At 42.9% G+C, this 11,597-nt stretch overlaps 1 protein-coding gene across 6 annotated transcripts in view; it reads right to left on the minus strand.

Annotated features, from left to right (window-relative positions):
* LOC121693546 (AT-rich interactive domain-containing protein 1B-like) overlaps positions 1-11,299 on the minus strand; it is a 148,620-nt gene extending 137,321 nt beyond the window's left edge. For 5 of the 6 annotated variants that reach the window (XM_042073064.1, XM_042073067.1, XM_042073068.1 and 2 more), the window contains exon 1: positions 6,521-8,062. In XM_042073064.1, the coding sequence (XP_041928998.1) occupies positions 6,521-7,756 (1,236 nt within the window). In that variant the 5' untranslated portion in view covers positions 7,757-8,062. Of the gene's footprint in view, positions 1-6,520; positions 8,063-11,155 lie in introns of those variants that run through there. The other variant, XM_042073069.1, reaches the window with a different exon arrangement.
* Positions 11,300-11,597: the final 298 nt, after the last annotated feature.

The raw sequence follows: 11,597 nt of genomic DNA on the forward strand, positions 1-11,597 counted from the left end.
GTGATTAAATCAGCATTACTATGGAAAGACAATTACCACCCATTGATTAAAATAACACCACCAACCTGACCTTTGGCGCATATTTCTTCTTTCATCCTCAACAAGACAGCCTCAACAGAATAGGCATGTGAGGGGAAAGGTCAACGAGGAGCCCATGACCCCTCACCAACACCTTGTCCCCAAAAGTCATCTCCTAAAATAACAGCCGTGCCTCTATGCCCTCCAACCACCCCCACCCCCACCCCGACCCCCACCCCCAGACCCAGGTCTGCTCCTCCCTAAGAACCAGGGGCACTGCAAGTCCTCTTGCTCCTCACACTCTTAATTAACACTAATTGGACTGAATCTCACTTTTTTGCAGGAGCAGCATAATGAAACAATTCATCTTTAATGCTTAATGACTTGAGTGACAGAGCAGTGCTGATTTGCAATGGGGAAGGTCAACCAGAAGGACTCTCACAATGAGGACAGCAAAGCTGCAGTATTTAGCTTGGGACAGTGGAGAGACAGAAGGAGAGAAGAAAGAGAGAGAGAAAGAGAGAGAACTTTGTACATTGGGGAGCATTATTTTTTTCTTCTTCAGCCAGCCAACGCTGCAGGATGTACGATGGACTGTCACCAGGCGATTCACCTCACTCAGCATTTTCCAGAGCTGCGCTCTCTGCTGCCACTGACCCTGACACACAGCGCACAATCACAGTGTCAGACCAAATGACAAAAATATGTCCACTCCCGAGCTCTGTCCACTCCCGAGCTCTGAGGAGCCGGCAGTGACGCCATTCTTTAAGAGCCGCCTTTTAAAAGTGGGCAAAGTCGATCATTCGTCCTCGCAGACAGCAGAGGACTGTGATGCATCGTGCTTGGCAGTGACCCTCAACCCCCTCTCACAGTCAACCTCATTTAGCTAAAAGCGCAGGAGTCTATGGGGTGTCTCATCCCACTGATGCATCCATTTCAGCTCCAGAAATGGAGCCGCATGTAAAACACTTTGGAAAACCCAGAGCCTGTCTTAACTTTTCCAATGAGCGACAGCGGCACACTCTGTTACCCGAGCTATTGATTATGGTAATGTGATCTACAAAACGGTAAACACAGTAGCTGGTGACATACAGCTGGCATTATAGTACCCTTTCTGTGTTTATTCTACAGTGTTCATCAAAAGGACCTACCCCTTCCCAGCATTCATCTTTTTAGAGGACACTGGCTGCTTTTTCCCAATATGACATTATCAGAGGCATTTAATGCATATGAAATAACCATCCTTGAAGCTATTTATTCATGTACAATATAAACTACGATTCTTTCATTTCAGCTCCTGAATGCACAATAAAAAATCTACCTTGAAAAGAAACTGCCTGGACATACCTGTTTGTATAAAGTGCAATCATCAATACCCTCCAGCTCAAGTAGCCTCTTCTTATTATTGCCAGGTCAAAAGAACAACATGCTATTTTCTCAGTTTCCAGCATTTTTATGGATCCTCCCACTGTGATCTTAATGAGTAAATTGCAGTTTACAAACAAAGAATAATAAACTGTAGCTCCAAGGGTGGCCACCAAAACAGCCAGTTTCACAGGTCAGTCCACCCCACACCATTCACTTGCGGTCATTTCAACTAATATAGACCTATTATTAAATAAGAACATAATCACTTGCAGAAAACAACATGGCATTGATCTGACTCACCTCTTAATGATGCATACTTTTACGGTATCAACTTTTCTAATATTGGAAATTCGCCAAGTAAATATGACTTACTGTGTAAGCAAATGTTTTAGATTTACAACATATGAGTAGTTTGCAGCTCTACATAGCAAACAAAAAACTGCAGAAAAGTGCAAAAATCAACCCAGTGCACATTATAGTACACATTCAGCATTCAGAGGAATTCACAATTCAGTGAACATACTCTCCATGACAATGTAGCCAAGATAGTGTAGCAAGCAATTCAGCACACACACGCATTTGTGCGCGCGCACACACGCGCACACACACGCGCACACACGCGCACACACACACACACACACACACACACACACCTAGTCCTGATCTAATGACAAACACTGTGGGTTTTTCATATAAATGGCTCTCCTTGTTTGTCCGCTAACCGTGGGGAGTCCCACTGGGGCGAATTCCCTTCTTTCCTGGCTCTGCCTCTCCCCTTCCAGCTTGGAGGGCGTGCAGGCTTTGGGAACGCCCATGGGAACTGGGGGTAGGGGTGGGCGGTGGACAGAGAGGAGAAATCCTTTTTTTTCCTTCTGGGAGGTACTGCTCCCGCTCGCTGGCTCAGGCCATGCACGTGGCTAATTTACATGTGTGAAGGTCACTGAGCCTCTCTGTGAGGTGAGGCCACAACCCTGGCGCACTGCCCAACACGCCGGACTGACTGGTGAAGAAAAGAAATACGATAGCCTGAGGCAATACCAGAGAGGAGGGAGCATGTGTGTGTGTGTGTGTGTGTGTGTGTGTGTGTGTGTGTGTGTGTGTGAGTGAGAGACGGGTGGTGGTTTACAACCAAATTGTGGTTTAGCAGAAATCACTAAGCAGGTCATAAACACAACTTAAAGCATAACACGTTTCCAAATCACAGATCTTTAATGGATACTGAAAGCTCTGGCATTTGAGAGGTGCAGAAAACCCATTTCCGTCCCTGCCTTGGTCTGTAACACTTGACAGCCTTCCAAACAAAACATGGGACCTTTCCATTTCCACAGCTCCTCACTGCCTGCTCCCCAGAAACAGCTCTCGCTGAGCCCCACTTCACACCCCTGCGGAGACCGACCAGAGAGAGAGAGACAGACAGAGGCTCTACCGGCAGCCGACACAAAAGCTTTCCGTGTTCAACCCACCCAGCAGCTCACTGGCTCACTGTCAACATTAGGGCGTCTGCTATTCACCCCCCAGAACAACCCAACCTGGCATGCTCAGCTTGAGCCTAGCCTCTGCACATACAGGACCAACCTTGTTGCTTCCAGACACTTCTGTCTGTCTACAAACTACAATATAGAGTCACGCCAGCTTACATTATTCCAAAGAAGTAAATAAACAGATACCAAAATGTCTGAACAGAAATGTTCCTGCAACACTGAGTTTGAAAAACACACCTACACTTGCAGTTTGCAGGCAAACGTATCAGTATGGTCCTGCTGACTACCTGAGGTGAACAACATGCCTCTATGGCGGTCATGCCTGGCAGCTCCTTCTGAATTTGTGCTTAATGTCTTGCTATTGAAATGTCTTTAAATCATTATAATACACCCTTAATGATGCTTGAGCACTTTGAGATCATTGGTGATAAATTACTTTATGATCCCATGCGGTGACATTGAAGGCTGACAACAATTCATTAGCATTAGACAGTTTTTCACATTATTTAATTGTACAAATGTTGCTACATCTCACATGACAATGAGTCCACATATAAATAAATGCACAGCTTTTCTTCCAATCAATTTCTTATCATCACAGGATTGAACCAAAAAAGCTTCAATTATTTTATTAGTAGGCTAATTATATGTGAGGCAGGAAACCTCACTGGTCAATTTCTGTATCACTGTATCTCTCTCTCTCTCTCTCTCTCTCTCTCTCTGTTTTTTTGTCATGGTGAATCAGAACTAATTGGCATTTTAACAAAGCCACGGGCAGTCCTGGGATAACCCATCTGCCAATTACGCTCCTGCACGTGGCGTTTCATCCTGGAAGATGAAAACACTGCCAGGCCCCTTATCAGGAGCAACAGAGCAAATTAAAATTTCACTCAGTTGTTCCTAATCAGCTCTGAGGCCGACATGTAAACAAACCAACACAAACAAAGCAAATGCGGTGGACAAGAGCACGGGCCAGGAGCAGCTGCTGGCGTGCCTCCTTCCGTCGGCTCTCACCCACAGATAAGGCACCAGGCACCACCTCCCTGGCTGTGGTCAGCGGAACTCAGGCATGACTAAAGACACACAGCTTTACCAGCAGCATCTCCTACTTATGGTTCAGACAACAAGGAGTTTTTCCATTAATAACAGATTTTTTTTTTATTCCTGCATCATCTAGCTAAAGACATTCCCATTTAAATTACGGGAAATAACGATGTTATATATTACATTTATTATTCTTGTATTTTATTGTTGCCTATATCAAGTAAAAATATAATTAAGCTATTATTACACTTGCTCAAATGTTCTATTTCCAAATAAAATACATTCAATGTTTAGAAGAAATATATTGTATAGTATGTCATCACTAAATATAATAATAATAATAATAATAATAATAATAATAATAATGTGACATTTCCAAAAGTATGTAACAACACAAATATGCATAGAAAAATGCATATGCATAGAAAAACTTTTCCATAGTTCTGATATTAAGCAATGTTGTAACTGCTTTGTGCACAGACAAAAATGTCTAGTGAATGGGGTCATGGGGGAGTGGGGTTATGGGGTCAGCCCTACACAGACATTCACAGAAGCACCCTCTTCCATTAGTTGTCCTTGGCTGCATTGGAGCCTTGAGTAACTCCTCTAACGGCTGAATCAATTGAAATCAGAACAATGCTATCCTGACAGTGGAGAACTTCAGCTGGAGCCCATCACTTCCCCTTAGCTGTTGCTGCACAGATAAGCCTGTGTGTGTGTGTGTGTGTGTGTGTGTGTGTGTGTGTGTGTGTGCACGTGAGAGAGAGAGAGAGAGAGAGAGAGAGAGAGTGAGACAGAGAGAAAGAAGAAAGAGAGAGAGGCTGTGTTCCCCCATGTCTGATAACTGGTGACTGGCCAGGAAAAAGTGGGGTAACAAGCTTGTAGTGGAGGAGAGTTATTTTTTTCAGTCTAGACTAAACCTGATGACAGAAAAATTGGGGGGTGGAAAAGAAAACTGGCAACAAGTGAAAGGCACGTTTTTTTCCAGATGGGCTTTGGCTACTAGTTAATTCATCCTAAACACAGAAAAATGGCTGTCAAAATATTGAGTTTATGGCTCCACTTTGTGTTGGTATTCTACACTAGAATTTAAGTACTTAAGTAAACTACCAACACATGTCTTTTCACTCGAAATTATTTTTAGTCAATGTAAAATCTAGACTTCACGCAATTTTATTTTAATTATTTAACACCTACAATATTGCAACCTAATTGTTGCTAGCCTGGGGGCAGTTGTCACATTTGTTATCATAACCTAAATTATGTCTTTTGTTATGACAATGTTATGCCCGAAGAGTTATGCCCATAATGTTAATACTAATAGATATTTAGTTAGAATAGTATAGCCTACATAACATAAAGAAGGCTAGTATATGTTATATGAAAATTTTGAGGCCATGAGCTATGTGTGGAAATCGAGAGAAATAATTCTCTAGAAGGCTGATAGAGTGTAAGGTATAGGCGACAATATTAGACGAACACAATGTGATACCGGGTTATGTCAAAATTATTACTCCGTTTTGTTCCTGAAATATTGTTCATGCCATCTTTATAATAATGTAGTACTTTATATTTGGTCTAAGTATGTATACTAAGATAGGATGTAGGATAACTTTCGGGGGGATATTAGGCTACTAGGCCTAAGGTGAAAGCCCTTCATCACACACGCGTTCTAATTTATCTATAGTGTAATGTGCAATTCAAAGATATGTCAAACATTTTGATAGTCTACTGTGCGTAATAAAGTCATTAAAGCGATATAATTTTCATGTAGTTCTTTACCTGCCTTTTATTCGACACACCATCATCACCTTCAACCACAGCTCGAGCCTGTATGAATAGCAGCTGCACGGTCACCGTGAGCGCGCGTTTTTCTTTATTTACAAAAGGCCCCATGGATACGAAGAGCCAATCAGGTGTCAGATTTGATGTCAACTCGAAGCCAGCTGTCCGAAGACTATTATAAACTGTTTTGCCTCCGCAATTCAAACGGAGAAGACATGCAAACACAATGTCACCTTTCAGAAAAGCGAAAAAGACGTGGAATTCAAAAGCTGTTGTTTGCAGGCCACACCATGTTAGCCACACATCTACAAATGAAACTGGGTTTGCGGCTTAGCTTCTAAAGTTTCATGGCTCTATTTTCTGCTGCCATGTATAATGTATTATTCAAACGGGCAGCTCCAAGTTCGGCAGCGAGGCGCACGTGTTCATAATCACATCGAGGTCTGAGAGGCATTTTACTCAAATAGTCTTCGTAACAAAAACTGGAAATTGAAACCCAGGCAGCATTAAAGCGGCTCAATCTACTATAGGGTATGTTAGTACTGCGCATTAACCAACAGAATAATTGTATGACTTTAGGAAGAAGACATAAGGAGGTGACTACTGTAAACATGAATTGGTATAGTAGGGTAATTCTAACATTACGAGCGATGTTACGTGTGCGTAATGTAGGGCTACAGTGTTTGTGCTACGCGCACGAATGCAATAGCTACATATTAATCATTTATAGCCTCTTTAGAATCAAAAGTCAGCATGGCGAACATGAAGTCCACGGTCAGTAAAACACAAGCACTTCAGTGAGACGATTAAGAGGTGCTCCTTACCTGAGGTCTGTTGAGACTTTGTCCGTTCCCAGGACTCATTCCTGGATGATTTCGTTGGCCTCCCCATGCATGAGCCGAAGACCCATACTGCGAACTTATTTCTTTGCTCATCCCCATGCCCGCTTGGGGTACAGCAGAACTACTGTAGTCTGGATAGCCACCACCATATCCCCGCATCATGGGACTCGGAGACGTGAGAAGTTGGTTCAATGTCGGCGTAGCCCCCGAGGGGTGCTGGCTTTGTCCAGGAAATCTCTGAAAGCTCCCGATATTTCCTCCAGAAGAACTTGCAGATGCCAACCCTTTGCTTTGGCCAGATGAGTTGCTGCTTGGGCCCATCAACATGTTATTACCCTGACGCGAGCCGCCCATCATACCGTAGCCGGCGCTACCGTACCCCTGTCGGTACCCCGGGTAATGGTTGTACTGGGTGTTATGATAGCTTTCATGCGAGTTTTCCACATTATTGTTTGTCGAAGAGTGCATTATTCCTATACCATGGCTTTGTTGGCCGCCATGTTGATCAAAGCAGGGCCCTGCTCTGGAATTACCATAATAATTATTAAACTCAGAAACACCACTTTTGCCACTGGGGTTATGCGCGTGGTTGTTGCTGTTCGTTGGTCCAAAGTTGGCGTGCTCATACCTACTGCCCATCTGGTCTGGTTTGCAAGGCTGATCCTCCCCACCTTTATTCAGCATTTGCTGATGTTCAACATGTCTCCCCAAAACATTCTCTTTTCCTCCGTGCTGCTGATTGTCGTTATCTCCTGGTGTCATTATTTGGTTCTTGTTGATGTTGTTACTTTGTAACTGCCGCTGATGATGTGAAAACTGATTGAACTGTGTCTGCTGAGGCGCACGATTGAGAGATGAAGGAAGGTCTCCAGCAATGCCTTTTAGTTTATGATTTGATATCAAACCAGTTTCCATATTCGGAGAGGTTGTAGAGTTAGACGAAGAAGAACCAGAAGTTGTTATATTTCCACTTTCCTTCGGCTTGTCAGAATTACTGTTCGCTGGTGTACAAGTTCTGTTGGTCATGTTCAACTCAGTCGGTAGACGATGGTCTACATTATTCAGAGTTGTAGTCCCGTCTCCGGCTCCGTGCATTGCGCCAGATCCTTGTGTCGTCCCTCCTGATTTTCCAGAGTTTAATTCTTGACTCAAACCTCCGGATACATTTTTATTTTTACTATTAGATGCGGCCGGGGCAGATGCCACTTGCGCGGCCATGATCACTCCAACATCCCCCGGCAATAACCTAAAATGCGCACGCAAAACAATTAAGCAGAGAAATACGGACAAACAGAGACAAGGAAATGTCTTCAATAGAACAAACGAAGCGCCGAGAGAGCCGTCTTTGCTGTGTTATCAGAAGCAAAAAAAAGATCCACTGACAGCAACAGCGGCAGTCGCGTCAGTGCGGCTTCATGTTGAAAGTTTTAGTCCAGGTTTAAATGAAACTTTTTTCATCCTTTTCCTCTCTAACCCGGATATGGGTGAGTGCATGTCTCACGGAGCCCCTCTGGCCCAGCATGGTATGAGAGAGATTTCCAACTGCTGTTATCCACCTCTCTGTGGCGCGACGGCTATGGGGAAAACACGGACTGGAGCCACAAATGTGCTCAAAGGAAAATTACTGGTTTAAGTCTGAAGGAGATTATTATTGACTCACAGAACTTCATGTTATCATTATTAACAAGAGAAACACACTGATGAGTTTTTCTTGGCTCGTCTAACGACGTTCTTGGCTGTTTAGGACCCCGTGAGCACGAAAATGGCACATACCTTTTCCAGGCAAATATACTTTTCATAGACATAACCATTTACTGACATAACCATTTACTGTTACTTTGTAATCTGAAAGACATCATTTATAATTTAGCTAGTTCCGCAGAGGTAATATGAAAATATCACTGTTTGTTTGAACATTTCTTGTTGACATTATCATTTCCTTAGTATAGCCTGCCTGTGCTCTCTAGATTGTAGCGATCTGTGTCTGGCTTTGCTTTTCGCCCACCGCTACGGCTCAATCCAGTTTCTACTGCTCCGGGAGACAGCATCATACGCAATCACAAGATCTGCGTGTTAATATGTAGACGCTCAAAGTACCCAAGTACTAATAGTCGATGAAGAATATAAAAAAAACTAACAAAACAACGTGAACATCTTTTGGAAATGAAAAAGTAGAAGATACGGTAGATCTGACAATGGGTTGTTCATTACCTGATAGGCTATATTTATTTGAAGCAGTGCTGTTTCTTCGTTTTTTATTAGGCCAATATAGCCTAATTTGCAGTTTCCCCGCTCAGTCTGTTCTACCCTATTTTCCATCTGTCATGACACATGAGCGAAGAGGGGAAAACCCTTTCCATTGGCTATATGATGATATTGCTGCCTATAAGGTAGCCTACCATTAATAAGAACAACGTCTGAACTGAAAAGTGTATGCACATAAAAAAGTGACAAAAATATTTCCACGTGGGCCTGAATTGACGCAGGGTTGATATCTAGCCCACTGTGCCTAGCTCTATGTTATCCCTTCTCTACCGCTTGTTTTTTTACACAATATGTTAGCCTAAATATTACCTTTTAGAATTAAATGTTATTGTTTATAAATCCTGAAGGCGAATTAAGTTTTTCTTTAATATGCTCTCCTTGCACGTTGGGAAAAGAATAATGATGATGATTGACACAACAGGTAAAACGGCAACACAGGCCAATAAAATGTAACTCTGACTTTTAATGAATTGGTTATTCAGTTTAATATCGCTCAATAATCGCCTTATGTCCACTGTATGAAAACAACGGTTCATTATGCGCCAGGCCTTGGTGAATGAATGCAACAGTGACATCTAAGGACCTGTAAAAGTCTACACTGAACACTGTCACTCATGTTGGCCGTCAGTCACGATTACCAACATTTGAAAGAAAGGACCCCTAGTGGAACGTTTTGGGAACTACAAGCACCAAGACTATCTGAATCAAGCTTTTCTGGCTTGCACATAGAGTAACCTGCAGTCTAATTATTATGTTGCTAAATTAATCAACTTGAAAACTCTACAAGACCCAAAACAAGGTAAAAGGAAAAAATGCAGATTTAACGTCTGTTAGAGTAAACTTACTTATTTTGACAGAGTTTAAGTGCTAACCAGTCTATGAGTTTGTTGTTATAGTTGCTGCCTATATTCTACTTGTAAAGCTGTTACGGTTACGTTGCACATTAAGCAAGCATAGTGTTCTTGTATTAATCCACAGATGCACACTGCACTATTTGAAGGAGTGGAGAGGAACAATGGCATGGTGAATTTGCATTTATGTTTAATTTATAACCACTAAGGCCCCTATGATACAGTGAGATTAGAGCAATTTAACAGAAATGGTAAATGCAGACGGGGCCATGTTGCAGATCAGAGAGAGCTGCTAGAGGAGACTATCTATTTTGTCTAAGAGAGAGAAAGAGTGAAAGTGGAATACAGTATTTCTGTTGTAGCGTTTAAGTCAGAGAAGCTGATAAATTAAAATGGTGAGACAAGTATCATGGCGCATGTGAGCGTGTTGCAGAGACAGAGAGAGGGAGAGAGAGGAGGAGGAGAGTGAATATGCAAAATAATCGTTGTCTTTGTGTGTTCATAAGAAAAGAAAAAACACTATTTTCAATGTGAGGATGGCGGGGTGTGTGTGTGTGTGGAGGGTGTAGCGTTGCCACAGTGCTTGACTGTCAGGAGACTGAGCCTCCTCTTCAGGGGGAATCTGCTGGGATCTCCCCCGGCACAGGCAGCACAAGCATGGCCAAGCACAGAAAGTGGGTCAGCCCAAAAAAGCTCTGAATGTAGCCCTTCTCAACCATGCGGTCTTTCCAAACCATGTGCATGTGAGTGACTGAGTGTGCGTGTGTGCGTGTGTGAGTGTGACTGACAGTGAGATACTGCTGCGTGTGTTTTGTGTAACCACAAGGAGGTAAATAGAGGACTGTTCAGCGACCAGGGGGACTCTTCTTTTATTATTACACATGAAAGCAAGAGAGCGACTGCTGCGAGCCCACCTTGCTGCGTGGAAACACATCCGATTGATCCGAAAGCCTTTTAATTTCAGGCTTGGCTAAATAACAACATTTGCATTGATCAGTCTGCAAGGACCCACACTGAGGTAGTCAAGACCTCATGCATTTGAAGGGGCACTGCCTCCACAACAGGGGAGCTGAGACTCACCCCTCAGGGAGAGAAAGCATGTAATGAAAACATAGAAACAAGAATAGGTATTCTAATTCTGTGAATGGGAAAACATTGAATATGACCACAAAAATGCGGAAAATAAATAAATCCAGAGGAGTCACAATAGAGCTCAGTAAATGGGTTTTTGCTTGGAAAATGAATCTGAACAATTACAGTCTAAGGGTAAGTGCAGCTGCCAAGCCTGTGTGTATTTTAAGGCCCAAATAACTGGCATTTGAAAAAGCAAGAGTGATGTAGACAGGAAGATGCTAAAACAAGAGACAAAATCACATCAGCAAAGGCAGATACAGCTAAATACCAGACAGTGCCACTGGAAGACACAGCCAACACACACAAACACAGATCCTCAGAGGAGAACATTACAGAGACAGAAGCCTTTTGGTGGGAAAACACTTACCTGAGCCCAGCTGGTGATAGCAGTGCTCCATGGAGCCTTCTTGACGCCTGTCACTGGCTCCCTCTTCCCTTCAGAGAGACCCTCCATTTGCTGCGTGTGTGAAGTGTCCCCTGAGATGCACAACTCAAAGACTGCATTTACAAGATCCACAGCGAGCCCACTTTTTAACCGTCTGCGCTGAATTTGACTAAATCCCTTTGATGTGAAAACTTAATGGTAAGAGCTTGCCAGCAGTCATTGCTAAAGCTAGCAGGGGAGCGCTAAGCTCACAGCATTAAGCAGTTGAGCACCACGTATGCATGAATCCTTATGGCTGCTGTATTCTTTTAAACTTAAAAAGAGACAAAAAAGACCTCTTTTTTACTGTGCTTTCTTATTACAGTCATAATAGGTACTAGATTACCTATGTGAAATGAGCATTTATTGGTAAACACATTTTTTT

Source organism: Alosa sapidissima, chromosome 19 (genome assembly GCF_018492685.1).
Source record: "Alosa sapidissima isolate fAloSap1 chromosome 19, fAloSap1.pri, whole genome shotgun sequence".
NCBI lineage: Eukaryota > Metazoa > Chordata > Actinopteri > Clupeiformes > Clupeidae > Alosa > Alosa sapidissima.